Source organism: Thamnophis elegans, chromosome 6, assembly GCF_009769535.1.
Source record: "Thamnophis elegans isolate rThaEle1 chromosome 6, rThaEle1.pri, whole genome shotgun sequence".
Classification (NCBI taxonomy): Eukaryota; Metazoa; Chordata; class Lepidosauria; order Squamata; family Colubridae; genus Thamnophis; species Thamnophis elegans.
Window position 1 is genome coordinate 70,080,132 of NC_045546.1, and position 26,171 is coordinate 70,106,302.

Below are 26,171 nucleotides of genomic sequence, written 5' to 3' on the forward strand. Positions count from 1 at the left end.
TGTGTTGTATGAATTCTATTCATACAGCAGATTAACTCAGGTTATATAATAAACCAGCAATAAATACATGACCCGTACCTAACTAACCCATACTTAACTGAGTGTACAAGCAGTATCACAGAATGCCTAAGCAGTTTTCAGTTTGTGCTTAAATTTCTCAAAACATTTAACCCTGCTTTACACCTTTATGAGACTCATCATATATTGTGTAAATGAAACATCTGAAAATGCTGCCTCCGCCTCATCCAACTATCCAGAAGCACAACTTAAAGGCAATAGCTTGAAATTTTGCATGTAAAGAAGAAAAGTGATTTGATTGTTTCATTCTGCATTCAACATTTGTTGTTTATATTCTGTATATAACTTCTAAACTGCATATCAAGGACCTCCACATTCTGTATTTATGATACATGCTTTGAATCAACTAACTGTAAAAAATATCAGGGAACTAATATGCAATTGGATATGACTTCCTGAAAGTCATTTAATACTAAATGTACAGTGTAAGCGAGAAAATGCACGTGCATGCTATCATTATTATCCTCTTCAGTAGTTATGAGATAACTTCCAGATCAAAGGTTTTCCAAGCAGCTTATAAAACGGATTAAGTAATACCCACAAGATGAGATGAAGGCATCTGTAAAAAGAACAAACTTTGTATAATATCTGAATTTCTTCAACATGCTCCTCCAGTTCTTTTGCTGTGTTTGCGTAATTTATCGTTCTGCTCCCATAACAGCAACTAATATCAGAGAGTGAAAGACACATTTGCAGCCTATTGAGTAATCTTCATGAGATACAAACATAACCAAGCTTCAAAAAGTGATGGCATCAACAGGAATTACTTAACTACAATTGCTTGAGGATGCACAGAGGAAGAATAAAGCAGTGATGTTCCTTATTCCTCGGGCCAGAAATTGAGGTCTGCCTTATCAGAGATACATGGGTTGTATCTGCCTTGGGATTGTCACTCTGGCTAAATTGCTAAGGGCCATGGACAGCTTGGATGTTCTGCCTTCAATCACAGTGATACAATATTGCCAATGGCAACAGCATCTTTTTAGGTAAGAATGAATCTGGCAAAACCTATGTGAGAAAGAGTCAAATGCAGGATATTTGCTTTGCTACCCTAATAAAACCAGACTTTTTGAGGCAGCCAGTTTTTTTCTCTTTGCATGTATTTTTTCCTCACTTCCAAACTCTTACTTTGTGCAACAGCAAGAAATGGAAACTCTTAAGGATCAAGTTCCTTCCACCTGAATAGTCCCACAATTGATCGACTTTCATATTCATAATAAGCATCTTATTCTCTATTTAGTCTAAACTTCCCCATAAGTTATGCCTTCTTTAAAAATATTCTTATGTACTGTCCATGTTCATCTTTGGCTTGTCAGCTGATGGATATCTTCATCTAGTTCACAGAGATATTGATTTCTGGTCCTTTTTCTTGGTACATAAGTTCAGTCTAAAATGAACATAAATCAAAGAAACAGTTATTAGGAGAGAAGCAATATATGTACTCATGTATTTTTCTCCATTCTCAGAAAATGTTTTTATAACTTCTGAAGAGATAAAGATACAGTGGAGAAAAGGTCATCTTACAGAGAGATCCTTTCTGCAGAGAGGATCTTTTATCCCTCAGTCTGTAGTATGTGGAAATACATAATCTACATTCTAGACTAGTGGTTCCCAACCTTTTTTGGCCATGACCAACCTAACCATCTCTCAAATCCTATCCTCCCGCCCGACATCTAATTCTTACTATTCAAAAAATGAACTCCTACTCATGCGGAGGAAGCCCAAAAGGCCTTTAATTTGATTAAACAAGGTTCCAAAGAACATGGCATCCATGAAAGAAAAAATAAATAAAAGAACGAAAGACAGTAGAAGTATTGAGGAACTTAAAAATTATAGTATGAAGGAAATAAAAAACCAGAAAATACAATTTCAAAACATATAATAGAGAACTGAAATGCATAAGTATAAAATATTTTTAATGAAAGTTTTTTCTGTAATTCCTTGATCATATTAATTACTATACATATTAAAATAAAGGTATCTAACAAATTCAAAATACAATTTGAGCTCACCTCAAGATCATATTTACAACTCAATCCTATGCATGTCTACTCAGAAGTAAGTACCATTGTCTTCAATGGGGCTTACTCCTGGGAAAATGTAGGACTGCAGTTTTAATCTACTTAAATTAATGAGATCCTTGTGCCTGATGCCTGCTGCAGAGAGATTTTATATTACGCTGCAATTTAGTTAGCTTCATTCTCAGGTCTCCTCATTCAGTGATATTAAAAAAAGATGGAGCAGAAAGAGGAAAATTTAAAAAAAACACATTGTTAGCTTAATTTAAGAATAATAAGATTGTCATGAACAAAAGGGGGTTTGTAACCTATGATTCCCCTACTCGCCCACTTGGTTTGAACTTGCAGCTTAGTGGGGAAATGCTTTGATAGTTCAGTAGGTGGAGTTGAATCGTACAGGGCTGGCAAGGCCTATGCATGTGTGGCCCAGCCCCAGATTGCTCTGAGAGAAAAAGTCTTGTAAAACATGGCCTGAGAAAATCTAACAATTTATTACTTAAACGTGGGTCCTGGTTCTGTATCCTCACTGCTGGGCTTCCTCCAGCAGCCACCCACTCTGTCTTCCTGCAGAGAAGCTCTCCCTGCAACCACCCAGCAGCAAAGCCCATAGGAAAGAGAGAGAGAGCCAGTCCCATGATCCTTATTGGTTCAACCAATCAACATATCTGATTGGCTGGCAGTTGCTCCCTCCTGTCCTCAGCTGGGATATCCTTTTCAGACCAGGCCCTAGGAAATGCACTTTAACAAAGACAACAATAGGTAAATGAAACACAGCTTTTTCATCACAAATATAGAAGAACAATTAGAGAGGGCGTTCAAAAATTCAGTTAATAGCTCATTTTAAATTGCTCCCCTGTGGGGCGTGGGGTCCACATTGGGAACCACTGTTCTAGACAATTGCTAGCTTTTCTCTGTGTGATTTGCAAAAGTCCTGCTTTGCTGAAAATTAGTCTGTGGGCACAGTGCTGGAAGAGAGACTGCTTGAGCAGAGGATTGGGTAGAAGACTTCTAAGGTCACTTCCAACTCTGTTATTCTGTAATGGTATCTTGTGAATTGTAAGAAACAAAGGATGTATCTTGTGAGTTGCTTGTGAAGCAAACAGTGAAGAGTACCTAGGAGCTGGAGCTAGTTATCAGTGGTTAATATTATCCAGAAAAAGGGCATGGCTATTACTCTGCTAAAGTCAAAATAATATTGGCCCTGAAAGGAATGCTGATAAAAGTTAGGGTGATAAACATAAAAATACAATCCAAACAGATAACCAGTCAACAAATATATCTTCTGATAGCTAAAACTAAAGGCTGCAAGGGGCTAGCTACAGAAGTGCCACTATTTTATCATCCCAAAGGATGTGTGCCCATGTTGTGAATGTGAGAACGTCTTATTCAGATGTGCATACAGAGCACATTGCATGCTTTTGAATACTGTAAATGACAGCAAAAATGTAAAAGGAAACCTAGTCCCTACAGTCCCAAAACTATATGTATTGTATTTTTCAGAGTATAAGATACACTTCCCCCCAAAAAATGTGAGTGGAAATGTCCGTGTATCTTATACTCCAAATATTGTGGGGGGGAGGGGATGGTGTGGCGCCAATCAGCTGTTTTGGAACAGGCCACAGAGGTGGCACTGAACGGGCCGCACCTAACAGGCCGTAAATGGGCAGCGGTGGCAAATGAGCCACAGCAAACGGGCTGCGGCAAATGGGCCACACCGAACAGGCGGTGGCGAATGGGCAGGCCCAATGGGCGGCAGTGAATACAGTGGTTTAATTATTGCCAATATTGATTGACTAATTTTCTCAGACTTCAAAACAGGGATTGAACTAATGGGCTAATTCCAGGCTAATATACTGTAAATGACAGCTCCATAATTCTGAAAGTGATTTCTGAAGAATTTGCCTGGGAGTGATAGGAACTCTGTGCCCATGAACAAGTTACACAACGTAGTTCTTCAGTATTTTACACTGCGATTTTGAGATGGTGGTGCAGAAATAATTTCTAATTACTACCAGTTTAACTCTTTCCCAATCTTGTTCATTGACCAAACTTTAACCATGCTCACATCTTCACTGTCACTCTCATCCTGATCTTGTATCCTCTTCAGCTTTTCTTCTTCCTCCTTTTTGTCTTTTTCTGGCATAATATCATCCAGCCAACTCAGATGTTGTAGAGAGAAGATGTATTCCATTGCCTTCCGGATACCCACTAGAGCTAGCAGCTAGAAGGTGAGATAATCATGACAAAAAATTAGTCTGCTTGTAATTATTAATAATTTAAATAGCGTTATTACTGCATACACAACATCACTGCAGAATATAAAAACACGTTAAAATGTTCAAGGAGTTTACAATTGAAATGTCGAAAAAGAGAACTGGAACAAAAGCAAAGACAAAGCTAATGAATGATTAGTATGAGCAAATGTAGGTATTTGCTTTTACCTTCTGGTTGGTTTGGGGTGAGAACTAAAGGGTTGTGCCAAAGTCTTCAAGAAAATATGAATTTTGAAGAGGTGTTTGAATGAAGACAATAACTGCCATAAGGAAATTTTGTTACGGAATTCTAGGTATAGAGACGTTCCTCCCATGCTCCCACCTGAAGAGGTCTTGTGTCAGCATTCCAAATATCATGCAGAATTAAATCAGAGTCCAAGGCAAAGATATCCTTAAAGTTCCAATTTAAAGACAGACATGTTGGCAAATCTGTGGAATCCCAAATTAAAAGCTTCCTGGGATTCCACCCAGTTGAAAGTTCATGATCTTATCCCTACACCCATAAACCCATCACATCGTCCAATCTTCTTCGGCCATGCTGGCACCCAGCTGGTTCCGGTCAGGTGCAGAGGTGCGGAGACAAAAGATGACCTTGGGCTTCTAGAAAGGTATGACAACAATACATTCTACACTTCTACTCCTTTCTATTTCCCCTCCCAATTACTACACTAATGAAACAGCATAGAAAAATAATAGTGTGTGTGGCAGGCCAAATATCCTAAAAGGAATATAACTGCAGGCCTGACATCTTGATTATATCGTGTCCTCGTGACCTTGGCTTCACCTCTTTCCCAGCCTACAGCTGAATTACTTGAATGAGATGTATGTAATGAAATCCCTCTCCCCTGGAATGGGAGTGTCACAGAGTACCCTAAATCCTGGACTGTAAAGGGAAGTAATATATCTGGTGATGGTCCACTTCAGAGGTGGTATTCAGCTGATTAGTACTGGTTTGTGTGAACTGATGGTGGAAATTTGGCCTGGTCACTGAACCAGTAGCAACCACTGGCTGGCCAGGCCCCTGAATTGGTCACCTGGTTGCCACTCACTCGCTTGCCCCGCCCACACACTCGACACTCACTTGCTCACCCCGCCTGCTCGCTCGATGCTCACTCACCCCATACACCCGCTTGATGCTCACTCGATGCTCGCCCTACCCATCCCAGTCCTATATGTTTCCTTTGCTTCACCATACGGTCCAGCTACAAACGTCACCAGTCGCCTCCATGTCTCACCCTTTCTGCTCAGCTCACCAAAGGTAAGTAAGCATGCTGCCTGCTTGCCCTTCACTTTGTGTCAAGGCCAGGGGCTTCAGGGATGCCCCATTCCCCAAGGCCCCAGAGCTGCCACTCACCTCGGCCAGGTTAGAGAATGTGCCACTCCCCAGCTCTAGCCTTGCCCCAGAGGTGCTGCCCACTCACTGCCTGCTCTCCCTTTGCCAGTTGCATGTGTTGCCCCATTTCCCCTTCTTCAGCAGCCCCGGTCCAAGCCCTGCTTCCTCCCACACCACTGCCCCTTTCTTCAGGCTGCTTACCTTCCTCCCCTGGCGGCTGGTGTGGGCTCTAGAAGGCAAGCTGACCTCCGGTAATTTTTGGCGGCCTCCAGCCAACCATCACTCCTGAAAAGCGGCTTTCAGGCTTCTTGCAATCACATCAAAAAAGAGAGCTTGCTCTCTTTTTCGGTGCAACTGTGAGAAGCCTCCTAGCTGCCTCCTCTGTGCCAGCCTTTTCCCAGAAGTGGTGGGAAAACTACCAGAGGTCACAGAAAAAAAAACGTTGCTGGACTTCCGGGGCGGGATCTTGCTGATGGCGGTGGCTTAACGAGCTGCCCCCGGGTTCCTGGCTGCGTTATCTGCCTAAATACCTGGTAGATAAACTCATTCTTCAGGCAAAGAAGATGAGAGAGAGATCCAGCTGGCAAGAGCTTTTCTTTGAAGTTTGCAGCTTTTTTCTTTGCTGCGAACGGAAGGGGGGCCTACCGAAGGCTGAATCACACCTCCGAGCCAGGAACTTCTGCCGTAACCACTACGGCGCAAAGTAAGGAACCCCCGCTTAGGACAATTTTTGATATATCTATTTGAGATTAATACAAGCAGAGTCCGTACCTGAGAACTTTATCTGTCCCCCTTTTTTTTTCTTTAAAAAAGAAAGAGCTTTCTTTGTGCATCGGGTTTCTAAAAAATAAAAAATAATAAGCTCCTAAAATGGCGGATGCCACATTCTTAACTGTCCGACAGAGAGAAAGATCAAAGGAACAGCCAGATGGCATTCTCTGACTAATTAGTTTTGTTTCTCTGAAGACCTACCAAGAATTTTTTTCTTATCAACTTTTAAAAGCTGTAAAAGCCTCCTTGTTAATATAGAGACATTCTAAACAGAGATGAATATGAACTGTTTCATAACAATGCTAATCTTCTGAAACCTGCTTTGTTACAATGCTCTTTTCTGAAACCTTTTGGAAAACTTCTAAGAACAAATAAAGGGGGGGACCTAATACTTTCTTCTCTCGCAAGCTACACAACGGGCCAGCAGAGTTTGAATAATTGTTGAATAATTGTTTGAAGAAAAGAAATAATGGCACCAAAATCAAAGTCGGGGAGACGTCCTTTTAGGAATACCCCTCACGCACTTGGCACAAAGCTGCAGCTTTCACCCTCTACGCCCCCTACTGGAGATTTACTAACGAAAGAATTTTTTTTTGAGACTCTTAGAGAATTTAGAGAGGAGATAAAGAAACTTAATGCAGACTTATGTGATAAGCTTGATTCTAGGATTGCCAAAACAAAGGACGATATGGTGGGTCTTGTAACTGTATTGACAGAATATATTGCTGGAATGGAAGATAAACTAGAGGTTCCTGAGGAAGCCAACACTAACTTGACATCCAAAATTGAAGTGATGCAACAAAAAGTCGAAAATGCAGAAAAACAAATTGTTATGATACACTACAAACAGATGGAGCTTGCATTAAGAGTCAGGGGGCTGCGTGAAAACGAACAGGAGAACTTGAAGCAGATTTTCTCAGAGGCTTTTAATTGTCTGGTGGGAAGACCGGGGATCAACTTTGACTGGCAGATCGAAAAAATTTATCGCATTAATTCTTGGGCGGCAAAACAGCGACAACTTCCTCGAGATGTAATCATATATTTTACTACAAGAGAGTCTAGAAACGTGATACTACAAGAGTCTTATAATACCAGGCTACAAATTGGCGGACAGGACTTGATTGTCTTGAAAGAAATACCACCCCAAATGCTAAGAGCCAGGAGAGATTATGCTTTTCTAGTGGAAGAACTCAGAAACCGTCAGATACAGTATAGATGGGATGTGCCATTTGGTATTATAATTACATTTGATAAGCAAATATATCGTCTCAACTCTGTATGGGAAGCCCGAGATTTCTATCACAAGACCCTGAAGGTGGGACATCTTGAATCATCTGGATCTGGAGAAAGATTACGAGAAGGACAAGATAAACAGCAAATCACACAACTACCAGACAGAAAGCACCATTTCCTCCTTCCGGAAGGGCAAGGGACCAGAGAACAAGGACCTAGCCGTACGACTACCAGACGAATGGAAAACAAGGCAGATTGCAACAACCTCAATAATCATCGGCCATTGATCAAGGAGTTATGTCTGAACTCTTTACAGAAGAGAAAGAAAATATTTTACTATTTCAAACAGTTCAAGAACGATATAACTTGTCTGCAAGAAATTCATATTAAATTAACTGATCCAAAATATCTGTTCAACCTCGAACTTGGTCAATATTTTGTGACTTCTGCTACGCAAAAGAAAAATGGTATAGTTGTAAATTTAAGAAAAGACATTAAGGCTGAGTGAACTGAAGCAGATCCCTTTGGAAGATATATCGCATTAGACCTAATTCTAGAAGGGAAAAAGACTTGATGGACAACTTTGAATTTTATACAAATCACTAATGATTTATCTTCTAGGGTGAAGAAGACAAAGATTGCGGCGAGGGTTCTCTTGGATCATAACCCAGTCTGGACGGAATTGGAAAGGGTAGTGCAGGCAAGAAGGTCTTGGAGGTCGAATGGGAGTTTATTTTGATATGAAAAGTATATTAATGATTGTTAAAAATTGCTATCTGATTACTTTGTTCTGAATATGAATAAGGGTATATTCAGGGAATTTGTAGGAGATGTAAGTAAAGTATATATGAGAGGAGTACTGATGAATACAAAAAAAATATATATATAGACATAAACAAGGGTAAAAACGAAAAGAGTTGGAAGAGGATTCCAAAAGAAAAATTTGAAATGTATTTAAATTGTGTTATAGAGGAAGGCGGCACAAAGGGGACAAAATTAAGGGTTTAGAAACAGACAGATACTTAGATAAAGAGATAAGGCCCCTAGTTAGAGAAGAGTACAGGCAAAAGCTGAATCAACAAATAACTTCTGGGGAAATCCTGCAGGTAATCAAACAATTAAGATTAGGAACAATGTAAACTGCTTAAAGTTTGTGTAATGGTAAGAAGCTGAGTTCAACACAGAGATTTTACTGACTTTTTTTTCTTCTCTTTCTTTTTTCTTTTCCACCTTTTTTTTTCTTTATTATTATTTTTTCCCCCCAACTTTATTGGTTTTAATACATCTTAGACTGTGTTTGATAAAAAGTTATACCGTGTACGGGCTCTGGGAAGTCGGGAGGGGGGAAGGGAGGTGGGGTCATAGGGGGGAGGGGGGAGGGGGGAAATATAGTATGTGCCAGATTTTAAAGTAACATGATTGCACTTGTATACTGTTGCTTTTTTTAAATTTTAGTATAAAAATAAGAAGCTGAATATATCGATAGCTAGTAGAAATACGCCGAAGTGAGGAGCAGAGGGAAAGAAGAGGGAGGGGTAGAGAGGGTGGGAGAGAGGATCGGAAGGAGGGTGAGATGGAAGGGAGGGGGAGAAAGGAGTGACAGAGGGGGAGGGGAAGTAGGAGAGGGGAATGTTGGAGGGGAGAAAGGAAAGTTGGAGGGGGGAGTAAGAAAGGGTGTATGGAGGGTTGAAGTGGTATATTGGTTTTGTATTTTGGGGAGTACAAGGATGGCTGTGTTTATTGCCTAATGTTATATGGCCCCAATCATGCACAGTATATATGTGACTGTAAGAAATGAAAATGAAAAAATGAAAATAAAACATTTGAATATATATATATATAAAAAAAACCGTTGCTGTTGCCGCCCTATTCTCTCCACCCGTGCATGTGCATCCCTTTACCTGCCTGCGTTGCTCTGCTCGGACTTGTCTGGGCAAGTCCCTGTGACACAGTAGGCAATGGGATGCCCGCGCACAGCCGGCGTGAAGAATAAGGCGGCAACGGCAATGGCAACAGCAATGGCTTTTTTTGGTGACCTCCAATAGTTTTCAGCAGTCTCCAGCCAGCTGCCACTGCCAGGAAGTAGCTGGCAAAGAGGAGGCAGCTGGAAGGCTTCTCGCAGTTGCACCGAAAAAGAGAGCAAGCTCTCTTTTTTGAGGCGACAGTGAGAAGCCCCCCAGCTGCTTCCAGGCAGCGGCTTTCAGGCAGCGGCAGCGGCCTTCTGGATTCTGGACCAGCTGCCCCAGGGGGAAGGTAAGCAGCCTGATGAAAGAGGCGGTGGCGGGGGAGGAAACAGAGCTAGGGCTAGGGCTGTTGAAGGAGAGGAAACGGGGCGACATGTGAGACTGGTGAAGAGAGGGCAGTGCAGCATGCAGGAGGAGGCCTTTGACAGATTAGGCCAAGCCTGGGCAGAAAATAGGTAGGTAGAAATTCAATTTTTTCCCTACCTTTTTCTGTGGGTGTGACTTGGTGGTGAGGGTCATGTGAACTGAGTGGGCATGGACGTGATTGATATCAAGTTGGCCATGCCCACTCAGTCACATGACACCCCCCCCCACCTAGTCACGCCCACAGAACTGGTAGTAAAAAAAAATGAATCCCATTACTGTTCTATGGAACAGTTCCCCACGCCACAGATACTCAGTGTTTTAGTGTTTTAGCTTTAGTTGGCTTGTAAAAATGCCTCTGCAGGAAGTATTTTAGGAGTGCAGAAGTTTAGCTTAACTTCATCCTATTATAGGAAGATGAACAGAATGATGTGGGGTATTTATTTATTTGGGGTTTTTTGTTTGTTTATTGCATCCTGCAGTTAGAATATATGGGAATTAGTAGCCTAGGCATTCAGATGATGATAAATAAAAACTGTAGTCATTCCTGGGCTAAATTTTGGGGTGAGCCCTAGGAAGCTGATGTGATAGAAGAGTGTATTTCTATGGGGATGAGTCGCAGGAGGCATGATGGACGCAGGAGGCATGATGGCAAGTTATTGCAGGTCCCCACATTTCAGGTACTTCTACTCCCCTTTGACCAAATAATAAGATGGCTGGGTGTTATTGGATCAGGATGCTGTTGGAGAATGCAACAGCAGGTACAATAGGATTATGTGGGGTGAAGGTTCAAGGTTCAAGGTTTATTTCACTTGTATGCCGCCCTATTCCCGGAGGGACTCAGGGCGGCTAACAAACCAAGGGGAGGGAATACAGACAAAAGGAAAAGACAAACAAACAAACTACAGAGACAATTTAAAAGCAGTCAACAGCCACACAATTCGAGCGGGGATGGGAACTCATCAGCCCCAGGCCTGCCAGAACAGCCAGGTTTTAACGGCTTTGCGGAAAGCCTGAAGGGTGGTGAGGGTCTGAATCTCCACGGGGAGCTCGTTCCAGAGGGCCGGAGCAGCCACAGAGAAGGCCCTCCTCCGGGTGGTAGACAATCGGCATTGGCCAGTAGATGGGATTCAGAGGAGGCCTAGTCTGTGGGATCTAATAGGTCTGTTGGAGGTAATTGGCAGCAGGCGGTCTCTCAAGTGAAATTATGTATGTATGTAAGATCTGGTTTGCATCACAGAAAACTTATTGGGGGAGGCCAAGGATATCTAAGATCAGTCTCTTAGACCTGGCTTTTAACTCAATATGGATTCAAGATGAATATTACTATCAGTTTTCTGCCATGATCAGATTGCTTTCTAGTTTTATGCACATTGTTAGTCTTATGAGTAATTTTATTACATGCCTTAACATGAGATTGCCTCCAACCAAGGAGCTGTACAAGATAAAATGAATAGAGACCCCCCTAGAATGGTAGAAAATAAAGTTACTGACCAAATGCAGTTCCATACCCACATTTAAGAACACGTTTAGCATTCTTCATGTTTAGTGAATATATAGATTCACATCCAGTGACTATTTAAGATTACCTGTTCATTTAGAAAAAAAGAGAGGTGACAATCCTCTTGCTGATTGCTGTGACATTTGTGATCTGTTTCACAGATAGAATTATTCAGTTTCACTCAGAGTTGGGAACTACTTGGGTGGGGGCCAGGTAACATCATCCTAGACCAGTGGTTCCCAAACTTTTTCAGTCCACCACCCCCTTGGTGCTACAAACTGGTCCTCAGTGCCCACCACCCAGTGGTGGAATTAAATTTTTTTTTACTATCTGTTCTGTGGGTGTGGCTTGGTGGGCATGGCTGGTCATGTGACTGGGCGGTTTGCACAACGGAAGGAAGATAGTAACAGTAAAATTCAAAACTGTAACAATTAATTGCACATTTATTCAAAATCCAATTTAAAAGCCTTTTTAGTTAATGTTAATTCAACAAAATTGTTGAACATGATCCAGTGATACCAGGCTTTCAAAGTCTGATAGTCATTTATCAAGAACCTTGGTAACTAGCAACTTAGTAAATTCAGTAAAATTTAGTAACGACTTCACTGTTCTTAGTAGATGATAATTCCTGTGTAGATATTGAAAGAAGTAATCTCAGTAAGGTATTATCACAAAGCACAAAACTGCAACAGATATCATTAAGATATCACAAACTTACATAAAAAGATGTTCTTGTAAAAAACCCAAAATGGATAATAAACACTTTTGTCTTTTATCTAAAGTTTTTCATCTTTAGATCAATGACCTTAATTGTTTTTTCTCTCCCTCACAAACATACACGTATACCAGTGGTGGGTTTCAAAATTTTTTAGAACCTATTCTGTAAGTGTGGCCTATTTTGTGGGCATGGCTTGGCGATCATGTGACCGGGTGGGAGTGGCCAACTTGTAAAATGTGGTGAAACTCATTTAATAATGCTCTTGCTTAGCAACCAAAATTTTGGGCTAAATTGTGATCATAAGTTCTCTTTCTTTTTCTTTCTTTCTTTTTTTTTTTTTTTTTTTTCTTTCTTTCTTCTTTTTTCTTATATCTCTCTTTCCCTCTTTCATTCTTTCTTTCCTTTCTTTTCATCCTTCCATCCATTCTTTCTTGTGTGTCTCTCTCTTTCTTTTCTTCATTTCTCTTCCTTCCTTCCTTTGTTCCTTCTTTCTTGTCTGTCTCCCCCACTTACTTTCTCTTTCCTTCTTTCTCTTTCTTTCTCTCTCTCTCTCTCTCTCTCTCTCTCTGTCTCTCTTTTCTCTCTCTCTCTCCACCTTCCTTCCTTTTATTCTCTCTCTCTCTCTCTCTCTCTCTCTCTCTCTCTCTCTCACACACACACACACACACACACACACACACACACACACACACACCTTCCAGTTGGCGAAAATTTCCGTTTTGCCAGCTGGGAAGCTGGCAAAGAAGCCTCATTTTCCCTGCCACCTGCACCTCTTGGAGGAAGGATGAAGGGAAGTGAGCCCCGGGCCTCATCACTGCCTCCTTCCTGGAGAGCTGGGGACGGCCAGCCTCTCCCGTCACTGCACCCTTCACTCGCCTTTCACCCAGAGGATCTGCCAGAGGGGTGCCTGCAATTTCATCTCCCGAGAGAAGCTCGGGTGAGACATGCAAACCCCGCAACTCAAGGCTCCTGAGGAGGATGCTGGACACCAGGGGTGGCAGTGGTGCCCGCTGCTGCTCTTCTGCTGCTCCCGGTAATGCAGGCTTCTTGGAGGGCATTAAGTTGCAGGTGCACCGATTCCAGCATCTGCGTTTTCCCTTGAAATTTGCTGTCCCAGCAACCTGAAGGGGACATTCTCACAGTGGCATCTTAGGCGCTCCCACCCTTAGTTGCGAGGCTGTGAGGATGGCTGGGTGCAGTTTGGCACCTCCCGGCTCCCCTCAGATCATCGAGGGGCCTCGTGCGCCTGCTCACTCACATGGCCTGCATGCTTCCAGCAGAAATGGGAAGCGCGGGGATCTTAATGCAGTAGGACAGGGGAAACTGGAGCGGGAGGTTAAATAATCAAATTTGGCTTTGCTTCCTTGCGCGGCAAGAGAGAAAGGTGCCTGAGACGCCGCTGGGAGAATGTTCCCTTCGGGTTGTCCCCTTACCGTCCCTCTGCCACCCCCCTTGCTTCTTAGCGCCCCCCTAAGTCATCCCACCGCCCACTTTGGGAACCACTGTCCTAGACTATCTAGCATTTATTTTTAATTTGTGAAGGCCAAGAATGCAGTCAGTCTCTTAATGGCATGAACTCTGCCACCTGTGAGTAAAATAATAACTTATCTGGGTTATCATACGGGTAGATCATCTCTTTTTTGAGAGAAAGAGCTGGGTTCTCCCTTGTACAAGATGATTGTATGCTCCATTCTGAAGTGGTTATTGATATAAGGATTGCATGGTGGCTCAGTGGTTAAGACACTGGGCTGGTTGGCTGGAAACTGACTGGAGACCTGAACGCCATGAAACTCCCATCCTTGCCCTAACTTCTGCCAGTTATTTTAAAACAATGGAATATTTATTTCAAAATATTGATGTAAAATATTAATGTATATTTTTTAAAAACCCAGTATATCTAATACATTTTCAGAAAATATCTGACAATAAATGGGTATGGCTAGGTGGAATTAGTTGTTCTCCAGTTGAGTAAATTAAGGATTGTACAGGTCTGAAATAGGAGATAGAATGCTATGGACAATAAAAGGCTTTTCTATACATAGGAAAAGTTCTTGGGCAGATTCACTCATTCTCTGCATAATATATGGCCATACTACAAGACATTCATGTCTAAGGACTCTTACCATTAAAGGGAAGATAATGGCAGCTGCAGTTGACTTAATGAGCCACAGGACAGCAAGGCAGAAGATCTGAATGAAGGTGTAAAGATGCACTTGGCGTAGTGGAACGTGGCGTAGATAAATGAAGTCTGGCTGGTGTTTAGCAGGCATCAACAAGAGTTGAAGTCTCTCCATGAACTGGAAAAAATGAAAGCAAGAAATATAGTGGAAACTCCCCAGTAAGAATCAGTGGTTGCCCACTTCTCTCTCTGATGTCAGATTGACCCTGCCCGAGTTATTTCAGGGGGATCCTGGGAACTGGAGGGGTCTTTTGAGACTCTTTTGATGTGAATGGTTACATGGTTCGTCACTATGTCAGAATATTACTTATTACACATTGCTATGTTTTAATGATATTACCATTTGGGGATATTTATAAGCCACTCAGAGTGAGGCATAGGAAAATAAATGAATGAATAGTCAATCTCTGCCTGGAATTGGGTTACTTAGATTAGCTTTAAGGTGTAAAAAGAGAATGTCCAATAAATTTCAGGGTTGCTTTGCTAAGCATGGCTTGCTCCGCATTTTACAATTGAAATTACAGATCTGGAATAGCAAGTGAATCAAGGGCTGATCTGCCCCCTTCTCCTTACACATCTGGAATGCTCTGAGCTCCAGCTTTGTTTTTAAAAGTACCTCTTGCATGCATTTCTCTTCTGCTTTATTAGCACTGTGGACCTCTTTGTGGGAGTTAAGCCAGCAGGCTAGAAAGCAGAGACCGTGATTCTAATCTGGCCTTGGATATGAAGCCATCTGGGTGACCTTGGGTTAGTTGCTCCCTCGCAGCCGTAGAAAAAAGGCCGTGGCAAACTACTATTGAAAATCTTGCCAAGAAAACTACAGGGATTAGTCCAGACAGTGGCCAGGAGTCAAAACTGATTCAAAGGCACAAAACAAACAAGTAAACAAAAACCCCACAACTCACACAACTTCTTGAAAAGGAGTACACAAACATCCAGGAGACCTTAATTATAGACAGCGCCTTCCCACATTATTCAGACTATTCAGTCTTAGAAAATACTATATACTCAGCTGATTGAATTAACTTTCATCCTCCCCAACCCGGCAGAATGTATTTCTATAATCTTTTTGCACTCACCTGAATACTGCTAAGTGCAGATATACCCATATAAAAGAAAATGCCATACAGCACAGGCATTGGGATAAACTTGGGATATGAAAGAAAGAAAATTAATCACATTAAAGTATGACTCACAAGAGACTGTCTTTAAGGTCAGTAAAACATCACTGTCAATGTTTGCCTTACAATGAATTGATTCAAGTCCTTCACTCTGGGATACTAAACAACAACATTTCAGCCTTCTTTTACATAACATCTCTTCAGGTATTTTTCCCCCTTCCCTATGGTCATCTTTCTCTGTCAGAATTTGGCTATCAAAATGGTCTATTCCAGTGGCAGTCAACCTGGTCCCTACTTGTGAACGTTCCAGCTTTCATGGTGGGCGGTAGGGGTTTTGTCCGATACTGAAGCACTTTCCTTTTTTTTAATTTAATTGACTTCCCTACTTTATAAATCACCATTACTGTGGAACCGGTGGGTGGTTAGAAAATTTTACTACTAACAGAGATACAAAAGTGGGCGGTAGGTATAAAAAGGTTGATTACCCCTGGTCTATTCAGTCACCCTTCCCTTAACTTTTCAAAGCAGAGAGGAATAGAAATGTTGCACTATGTCACGGCTTATCTAAGGAAATCTACATGATTTACAAACCCCCCTTCCCCCCAGTGTAGAGCCTGTGTAGTATTTTCTGTTAATGTTTGTAATATTGTGTTTCCAGGTCCCTGCTAATTTATGTTGCCCTTCTCTGTAGCTGTTCCAGTTTGTCTGAGTCTCTTAAATTGAGGCACCGAAAAGCACAATGCTTAAAGGACAAGGTTCTGCTCAATGCCGCATACAGTGGAACCATTCCTTCAAAGAGAAATCAAACAGTCGCAATCACACATCTGGCTGGTCTGCAAAGTATTTCAGACAGCAAAATCAAAACGTCACATGAACAGTGGGAAATGAAATAACATACCTATGTGTTAAATATTTATATGAATACTTTTTAAAAAATCACCTTGAGCACAGGAGCAAGAAACACAGACAATCCTGTGAGAATAAAGACCATCAATCCTGTAACTCTTTGTTCCCTGTAAGAAGAGTATTTCTAAGTTAGGCCTTCATATTTCAACCATTTACCAATCCCATAAATCCTAAATCAGTCCCACTCTTCCTAAGTAAGTCATCTAAAATCCCACCCAAAGCGTTCATTATGTTAACCAGCAAAACGGGGTGGACCCAATCAATCATTTCCTACTATTTAATATGGTCTTCCCTAATTTGGTGTTCTCCAAATGTGTTGTGTTAAAACTTCAAATCCCAAAGTGAGCATAGCCTGCAGGAGTATTGATTTTGACTTTTGTATATATTCCATGTTGGAGAAGGCTAATGTAGATGAAAGAAAATCAATGACAGATAATAACACCTCCATTTTTGAATCCTTAAAAGTTTGATCTACTTCCAATACCTGATTCCGAGGAACTTTGGCTGTTCTCCTGGAGCACTGGTAGTGCTTTCTTTCTTAAGGCTGTCCATATGCGCCAGAGATATGACTGTGGCGGACACATACCAGGGCAAACCCATAAACGATGTAACAATCATCAGTAGGGAAACACAGAGGAAATCTAGATGAAATCCTGCCCCTTTCTGAAAGAGAACATTGGAGTTAGTAGTAGGAGATGTGGACTGGATAATGCATGATAAAGTTTTCTATTTTAGAGTATGACTCCTTTAACTGATTGGAACAATAACATTTTTATAAGCTGTGTGACTTGCATAATTGATTATTCTTCCAGAATTTCACTACCTAGAGCGAAATTAGGATTAGAGAATTTTATGTAAGATTTTGTAGATCAATACCATTTCCTTAGGAATATAAAACAGAAAATGTTGCATATGGTACTAAGAAATTCTATGTGAGGCCTGGTGGCATAGTGGTTAGAAAGCAGTACTGCAGGCTACTTCTGCTGACTGCTGGCTGCCTGCAATTTGGCAGTTCAAAACTCATGAGGCTCGAGGTTGATTCAGCCTTCCACCTTTCCAAGATTGATAAAATGAGGACCCAGTTTGTTGGTGGCAATATGCTGATACTGTAAACAACTTAGAGAGGGCTGTAAAGCACTGTGAAGCAATATATAAGTCTAAGTGCTATTGCTATATGTTGTCCACTAAATTTGGAAAAGTATTTATTTCTGTTTCTTGCTTTGGTAACTAATGCTTTATCTTCTTCCTTTTTTCCAATATTTGCTTTTACAAATAAGGGAGCATGGGTTTCTTCACACCAGCAACTATGATAGTGCAAAATAATACAAAGAGAGCAAAATGAACAACCTGCAATATGCTAAGTTTATTCCTTCTTTTAAAAATAAATAAGTGTGGAAGGCAGAACAAATGAAGTATGCAGCCCCCTTTTAAACCATTTCCAATATGCTCCATAAAATCCTTTAAAGCTGAGTCCAGATTATATGAAAACATACCATATCAGCTTACTTGGCTTTAAAAACCTGTTTATATTACATAATTGTCTTTGAAACACAAGTTTAGTCTCAACAATTATTCTCGTGTTCCTTGGTTTGTGATTCAATATCTGTGTGTTTAAGAGAGATTTTCCAAAAAAAATAAAAACTACATTACAGAGCCCAACCAAATACTGACCTGCAGTTTATATTCCTTGCGATTGAGAATGACAGCTGTTATCTGTTGATCCATGAAGATGAGGATGGTAACTAGAATGGCAGGTACTGAAGACACTAAGTATATCCACCAGGGATTTGCTCCAAATGGAAACACGAGCCAGTCTCGCTTGGGATTTGTAGGCTGCAGAGAGAATAAGTGGAAAAGATTAGTAAGTAGCAGACAGATAAGCATTGGCTCTTAAATTAGTTGGCAAAGTATATCAGCACCTTAATTCTTGTCTAATCAAGAAAGAAACTCTCAAGGCTGAATGAAAGTTCCAGCTGATTAAATTGTAGAGAGATTCTTTCAATTTTATGGATAATTACTATGGTTATCTGATTTTTCAAAAATTGAATTGTTTGATAAATGCATTTGCTTTGTGTATATTTTATGTCCCCAGTAAATAACTAGGTACTTTATAATTAATCAAAATATATTTTGTATATAATAATATGTGTACCTAATAAGTGTGTGTGTGAGTATACTTTATGTATATAAAATATAAAGCATATATAGACAGATGGACTACACACTGAGACTGTGACAAGATATTGTGGGTGGTAGATTGGGAAAAGAATAACTACAAGAAGTTTCTTCTTGGGAAGAAGACCGTGACAACAAGAATTGGTGAGGGAAGTGAACTAAATGTGACAGTGACTGTGCTAAATAGAGGGAAGGCAATATCTTGGCTATAAAGCAGTGGTAGGTTCCGGCAGCCGCTACTGCCGGTTTACTCAGGGACATGCCACACACGCACTTGATGCGCCCTGTGTGTGCATGCACAATATAGCAAAAATTGCTCTGTGCATGCACAGAAGTCAAAAATAAGATGGCAGCACCTATGGCGCTGCCAGGAGAACTGGTTTGGGAGCACAGCAGGCCTGGGTCGTTGCTGGTTCCAGTGACCCACGCCGCTAAACTACTACCAGTTCAGCTGAACCAGTCTGAACCAGTAGGAACCCACCAGTGACATAGAGAGGTGGAGCAGCGGATGCAACAGTTAGACCAAAGGGGAAAAAAGAGACTCTTTAACTTTCTTGAAGTTAGTACATGCAAACTAATTAAATCAAATATAATTATATAAAGTCTTGTATATATACTAACTATTGTACAGCTGTGCATTTAAAAAATAGATTTGGAACTCTATACATCTTATAGATGTATACACCCTATATATTTCTATACCATAAAAATAATTTCATATTTCCCCTGAAAATAAGACAGGGTCTTATTTTCTTTTGACACCTGAAATAAGCATTTGGCCTTCTTTTCGGGGAGGTCTTATTATTTTTAAGATGCAGGAGGCAGCGAACATGGTCACTTCATGCTGCTGGATTGCAATATTTTCAAGGAGGGCTTATTTTTGGGAGAGGGCTTATTTTAGAACATGCACTCAAAAGCCTGATTGGGCTTATTATCCAGGGAAGTCTTATTTCTGGGGAAACAGGGTATCTATAAGTAGATTTAAGGTATTAAATTTTAAAATATAAGTGTTTCTTTTTTTTAGCATATACATTTTAGCAAATATTTATAATTCCTACAATCCTTGCAATGCCCTCTCGCTTTTCTCCCTACTTCCCCTGGCTGACAGTGCTGGCAAGGAGAAAGCGAAGGCGAGTCTGCAGAAGATGAGGAGGGCGCGCAGCTCTGCAATGTGCACCGGGGAACTGGGAAGGAAAGCATTTTGAGGTGGCAACGTGTGCTGGAACCACCTGCCATCTGAAGCACGATGCACTTTTTTGGCTTCTGCACATGCCCTTTTTGGAATTGGGGAGGGGATCGTGGCGCTACAGCCCAAAAATTATCACAGTTCCCCGGGCCACTTTTGGAATCAGTCTCCAACCAAGGTAGCAAAGACATTAACCAGATGAATACTGATGGATGCTGCTGGGAAAGAGGCAGAAAGGTTTTTTCCCTGATTTCCTCCCCCAAAATTAAGGTGCGTCTTATACTCCAGTGCATCTTATACTCCAAAAATATGGTAATAGTTGCACTTTCAATAGTTTGAAACTTGACACTTGTAGTAATAATCAGCAGAGATTCTATGACTTGTGAATGATATAAAAGATAAAATATGGTGTTGAAATGTTGAAAACATTGAAAATGTTTAAGAGCCCCTAAGGAGCTCTTAAAATCTCCCAACTCTCGTTTATCCACATGGCCAGTAGAAGAGAAGCTCTTGGTCCCTTTCTCCCCCCCCCAACCTCTTGGTCTTTCCTTTTCGTAGCTATATTGTGTGCATATGAATGGATGTGTCTTTGAATGTGCTTGGAGAATATGCCATAACAAGGTAGTTGGAAAACAGTTGTTTCCATTACTGAGTTATTCCTTGAGGCAAATATCACTTATCTATGCTTTGAGATTGAATATATGATCCTATAACAAAATAACCTGCCTGTTAAAAACCAAATCTCATTATGCAAGTTAACACCCCTCCACCCTCCTATCAATTTGTCATGAACACTCATCAAGTTCTTAAAGAACCCTAGGGTTCCGTACAACAGACTTTGCACAATGCTGCTCTGGGATATCTTGAGAAACTGCACCCTAAAAAACCACCTGGTCCTAATAGCATTCATTCTAGGATTCCTAAAGAACATAAATGTGAAAATGCGGACTTAGCAAGAAATAAATTGGCACGCAAAGCAGGCCCAGTGCCAGGGAATATCATTGTGGGATGTAGTTAATGTGCCATCAATTTTAAAAAGGGACTGAGGAGATATAGAAAATTAGAGAGCCATCAGTTTACTGTCTATTCCAGTTAAATAGATAGAACTTATAATAAAAAGTAACAAGGCACATAAAGGGAATATTCTTGTTGAATGAAAAATCAGCATGTATACCACAAAGGTAAATCCTGCCTCACCAAGTTTTTTTGAGACCATCAACTGAAATGTAAACAAAAATGGCCCTGAAAAGACTTGGATTTTCAAAAAGTTTTTGACAACGTTCTTCTTCATTGGCTCATGAGTAAACTTAGCAGTCATGGAATAAGAGGACCTGTCTTTTTATAGACTGCCGTTTAAAAGCTCAAAAAACAAATAAATGAAGTGTTTCTCAATGAATGAAATAAATAGTGGAGAACTTCAAGGATCAGTACTGAGACAGTAATTTTTAACGTTTATAATCATTTTATAAGAGCCGAGGTGGCGCAGTGGTTAAATGCAGCACTGCAGGCTACTTCAGCTGACTGCAGTTCTGCAGTTCGGCTGTTCAAATCCCACCAGGCTCAGGGTTGACTCAGCCTTCCATCCTTCCGAGGTGGGTAAAATGAGGACCCGGATTGTTATTGGGGGCGATATGCTGACTCTGTAAACCGCTTAGAGAGGGCTGAAAGCTCTATGAAGCGGTATATAAGTCTAACTGCTATTGCTAACTGCTATTTTGACATATGGGTAAGTGTTGTGGCTATGGTTATTTATTTTAGACTCTAGCAATGGATTTGTTAACAAGGGTGGGTTACTTTGCACTTACTTAAATTGTGTCTTTTTCTCCCAGAGTTCAATAAAATGTTCATACAGAGTTGTTTTGTTGGGATTACACAAGAAACAGCTGCATTACCAACTAGTCTGTATGGACAACTGAATACGTATGGAACATCGAGGCAGATTGTTTACATTTTATATATGCCTGACAAAAATGGACAATATAAACCATTTCTGTAATGTGGCCTAGAAATCTGCAATAACTGGAAGTGACTATGAAGTCATCAGGAGTTGAGATTAGTTTGAAGGAGGCTCTTCTAAGGCTGGGCTGAGAGCTCTTTGTCTCATTGATATATGACTGACTAATCTTACCTGGAATGTTTCTGGAACAAGAAGCTTTGGTGTCTCTAATCCAAGAGCAGCATCAATTCCACAGAAGATGAGGATTGTCAGAATAATGGAGAAATCGCCCACTAGCTTCCTTACCTAAGATGTGAAATAACAGAATAGAATAAGACAATTAGAAGGACCTTGGATATCATCTAGTTCAACCCCCTGTACTAATCCGGAGAAATGGATGTCCAATTTCTTTAAAAAGCTCCAGTGATGGAGCACCCACAACTTCTGGAGACAAGTCACTATTCTTCTCACCGACAGGAAATGTCTATTTAATTCTAGGTTGGATCTTTCCTTGATCAGTTTCCATCCATTACTTCTTTTCCTGCCCACAGGTGCTTTGGAAAAGAGGCTGACCCCCTCTTCTGTGTGGCAGCCCCTCAAATATTAGAAAACTGCTATCAAATCACTGTGGTTCTTTTTTATTGTTGTTAAACTAGACCAGTGGTTCCCAAAGTTGGCAACTTTAAGACTTGTGGACTTCAACTCCCAGAATTCTCCAGCCAGCAGAGCCACAAGTCTTAAAGTTGCCAACTTTGGGAACCACTGAACGAGACATACCTAGCTTCCATAACCCTTTATTGTGTGCTTCAGACCCCTTGTCATTTTTGTTGCTCTTCTATGCACTCTTTCTAAAGTCTCCACATCTTTTTTGTATCATAGTGACCACAACTGGACACAGTATTCCAAGTGTGATCTTACCAGTGCAGTGTAAAGTGGTGGTTGTTCTTCATGTGATCTTGACACTATTCCTCTGTTGCTGAAGTCTAGTACTGCATTGTTGTTGTTTTATTGGCTGCTGCAGCTCACTGGTGGCTCATACTAATTATCCACTAGAACCGTGATGGCGAACCTATGGCACATGTGCCACAGGTGGCATGCGGAGCCATTTCTAAGGTCACGCGAGGCGTTGCCCTGTCAGCTCCAGCGCACCTGGGCATGCTGGCAAGCTGGTTTTCGGCCTTGATTTTCAGCCATTTTTCACCCTCAGGAGGCTTCAGGGAAACCTCCTGAAGCCTCCGGACGGTGAAAATCCCCACAATGTGCAAACTGGAAGTTTGGGAATGGACTTCCGGTTTGTGCATTGGGCATTATTATTTTTTTGCCCTCCAGAGGGAAATAAACAGCCCAACTGGCAACCCGGAAGTTTGTTCCCAAACTTCCGGTTTGCATGTTGGACCGTTTTTTGCCTTCCCCAGGCTTCAGGAGGCTTCCCTGAAGCCTGGATAGGGCGAAAAACAGCCCAAGAGGACCCACCAGACGTTCGGGAACAAACTTCCAGGTTGCCCATTGGGCTGTTTTTCCCCCCTCAGGAGGTTTCAGGAGGCTTTCCTGAAGCCTGTGGAGGGCATAAAATGGCCCAACATGCCTCCTGGAAGTCCAGAGTCTTCAGTGAAGCCTGCATGCAGGGGGGGGGGGGTTTGCATGCATGAACGGCAGGGTTGTGTGCACATGCGTAGGGGAGGGCATTGCACTATGGGTGAGGGCATGTGTGTGTGCGACCCCCCCCACCCCCCACTTTTAAAAAGGTTAGCCATCACTGCACTGGGACATCTAGATCTCTGTCATCGTGACCCGACAAAAGGGCGAATGTCAAAACCGCGCCCGACTAAACCGTGTCGCTAAAACCGCGACGTCATCAACGTGCCGACAACATCGCGGCGACAACAGCGCGGAGATAGAAGGGCGCTTTACAACAGCGCAGCGACAGAGATTTAACTTAAGGTAAGGGTTAGGTTTAGGTTTAGGTTTAGGGTTAGGGTTAGGGTTAGGGTTAGGGTTAGGGTTAGGGTTAGGGTTAGGGTCAGGGTCAGGATTAGGGTTAGGTTTAGGTTTAGGGTTAGGGTTAGCGTTACGTTTAGCGTTACGTTTAGCGTTACGTTTAGGGTTAGGGTTAGGGTTAGGTTTAGTTTTACAGCCGCGCTTTCTGTCGCCGCGCTGTTGTCAGCGCGATTCAGCACTCATTCGTCGGAGCGCTTTAGAACACACGGTTTTGTCACCGCGGTTTAGTCGGGCGCGGTTTTGTCGTTCACCCTTTTGTTGGTGAACCCTCTGTCATAGTTAGTCCTGTTGAACAAGTACTACCTATCCTATATCTGTGCATTTGGTTTTTCTTCTCTAAGCATAAGACCTTACTTTTCTCACCACTGAACTGCATTTTGTTGCACAGGGTCCAGTGTGAAGTTTGTCAAGATCCTTCTGGATCTTGAGTCTATCTTTCTTCTAAAGTGTTGGCTATTTGCCACAGCTTGGAGTCATTTGCAAATTTGAAAATTTTTATTTCAAAAATGAAAAAGGCATAAAATCCTCAAAACAAATATAACAATTTAGAATTCATCTCAAGTAACTACTAGAGTTTCAAAAATTATGCAGGACTAAAATATTTTATACTAAAAAGCCCCAACGTGGGACATATTTCTTTGTTTCTACAAATCATTAAGTGAATATACTGTATACTGTATGTGACAAATACTGAATGGCTTCAGAAAAAGTTTGCAAAGGCTTTATGGACTAAAACAAAAATCCTGGGATTAAGTCTTACTGAAGATACATTCCCCCCGCCATTAAATATATAGGAAACTGCATTCTAAGGTGATGGTGTGCATGTCACATCTGATGCTTAGCCGTTGTGATTACTATTTTGTTTCTCCCTTTTCAATGAGTGATGAATAGATGCATAATAGAAGAAGATGATGATAAAGTTGGTTTTGAGTCTGAGATTCTTATTTGTATGAAAGTTGAAAAACAGAGCTCCGAGTCCATTTTAAATCTATATGCTCCTGGAATTAAGATCCAATCTGTACTCCTAAATATCTGCCAGACCACCAATCTGCCAGGTTAATGAGCTTGCTCCTGGGAATTGTTTGCCTTGTGTATCTTCTATAGTCCCTGAAGAAACCCCTGCTTGCCCAGTAGGAGACAATCACAATCACTCACAATAGGCAATTGAGGACACTTCTCAGCAATCAGCAGCTATTCATCACATAAACTTTTCAATCCATAGGTTAGTACAGAACATACAACTTTTTTCTTTACCGTTCTGTACTCTCTTTCTCCCCAAAGAGAGAACCAAGATAGGTAAGAATGGAAAATCAAAGTAGAGATGAAAACTGTTGAAATGGGAAGCGGGATTTGAGAAATAAAGACAGAGGGAATGTAAATAAGGAGGCATACCCATGATCTTTTCCTCTTTGTCCATTCTCTACCTGTCCCCATTTCCTGCAAGTTTCTACTTTGTTACTATGCAGGTAAATGCATAGTAAATACAATTCATCACTGTACTGGTGTTTTCCATTATGTCTAACTGTAGCTCCCATCATAGTGTAGGATAATTGGGTTACTACTTGAATGTGTTGCGGGGTAGCAGTTACAGGAAGACAGAGTATGTACACAAGCTTACTCACAAGAAGGAAATATTTATTTATTTCATAAATTCAATCAACATGTAAAGGATAGGATAGGATAGATAGCTACTTACACCAGTGGGAAAATAGCGACTTGATTTAAATTTTTTCAGGACCATAGCACAGAACAACGTTCCCAGAAACAGAATGAAGGACATGAAAGTGATGTCAGGCACGTAGTTGCAACTGTTGCCCACTAGATGGCCCCCTAGTTGCATACACTGATCCTTGGTCAGGAGGGACCAGTTCCCCGATTCCACATCCGATTGCTGTGAAAAAGAAAGGATTGTGCCTCAGAAAAAGATCCCTGTTTATCCAAGTCACGCAACTCTTAAGAAAATATTTAGACTGTTTTTCCAATGGCCGAAGCAAGCTGGGAATCAGGAAACTGTAATCCAACCGGGCTACAAGACTCCAGACTGGCTCAAGTTGCGGCTGAATATGAGAGAAAATATATTATTAGCTAAACTAAAAGAGGGATCATTGATTGTGCACAGATTAATATGCTGCTATCTCAATTTGCTGTGGGAATGTGGTTGGTATTTTGTCCTGTGCCATAACTGATTTACGTTTTTAAGGCATTTGAGTTCTGTATTGGATCATTGCTTTCCCTGTTTTTAATCTAGCCTCATTTTTAAAAAATGTTCTCCCTTAAGCAAGTAAACAAACAAACAAGCAAATAAAGTGCATATCTGCCTAATCTACATAATATACAATATTATATTACAGGGAGTCTTTGACTTATGAACACAACTGAGCCCCAAATTTCTGGTGCTAAGCAAAACAGTTGTTGAGT

General features: G+C 41.2%; 1 protein-coding gene across 1 annotated transcript in view; it reads right to left on the minus strand.

Annotated features, from left to right (window-relative positions):
- Positions 1-1,411: 1,411 nt before the first annotated feature.
- The window catches only part of SLC4A9 (solute carrier family 4 member 9), a 49,570-nt gene continuing 24,810 nt past the window's right edge, over positions 1,412-26,171 (minus strand). The window contains exons 13-21 of the mRNA XM_032220446.1: positions 25,450-25,644; positions 21,948-22,061; positions 18,130-18,291; positions 16,943-17,121; positions 16,493-16,565; positions 15,511-15,579; positions 14,376-14,549; positions 4,162-4,317; positions 1,412-1,465 (exon numbers count right to left, since the gene is read on the minus strand). Coding sequence (XP_032076337.1) covers positions 1,412-1,465; positions 4,162-4,317; positions 14,376-14,549; positions 15,511-15,579; positions 16,493-16,565; positions 16,943-17,121; positions 18,130-18,291; positions 21,948-22,061; positions 25,450-25,644 — 1,176 coding nt within the window. The remainder of the gene's footprint in view (positions 1,466-4,161; positions 4,318-14,375; positions 14,550-15,510; positions 15,580-16,492; positions 16,566-16,942; positions 17,122-18,129; positions 18,292-21,947; positions 22,062-25,449; positions 25,645-26,171) is intronic.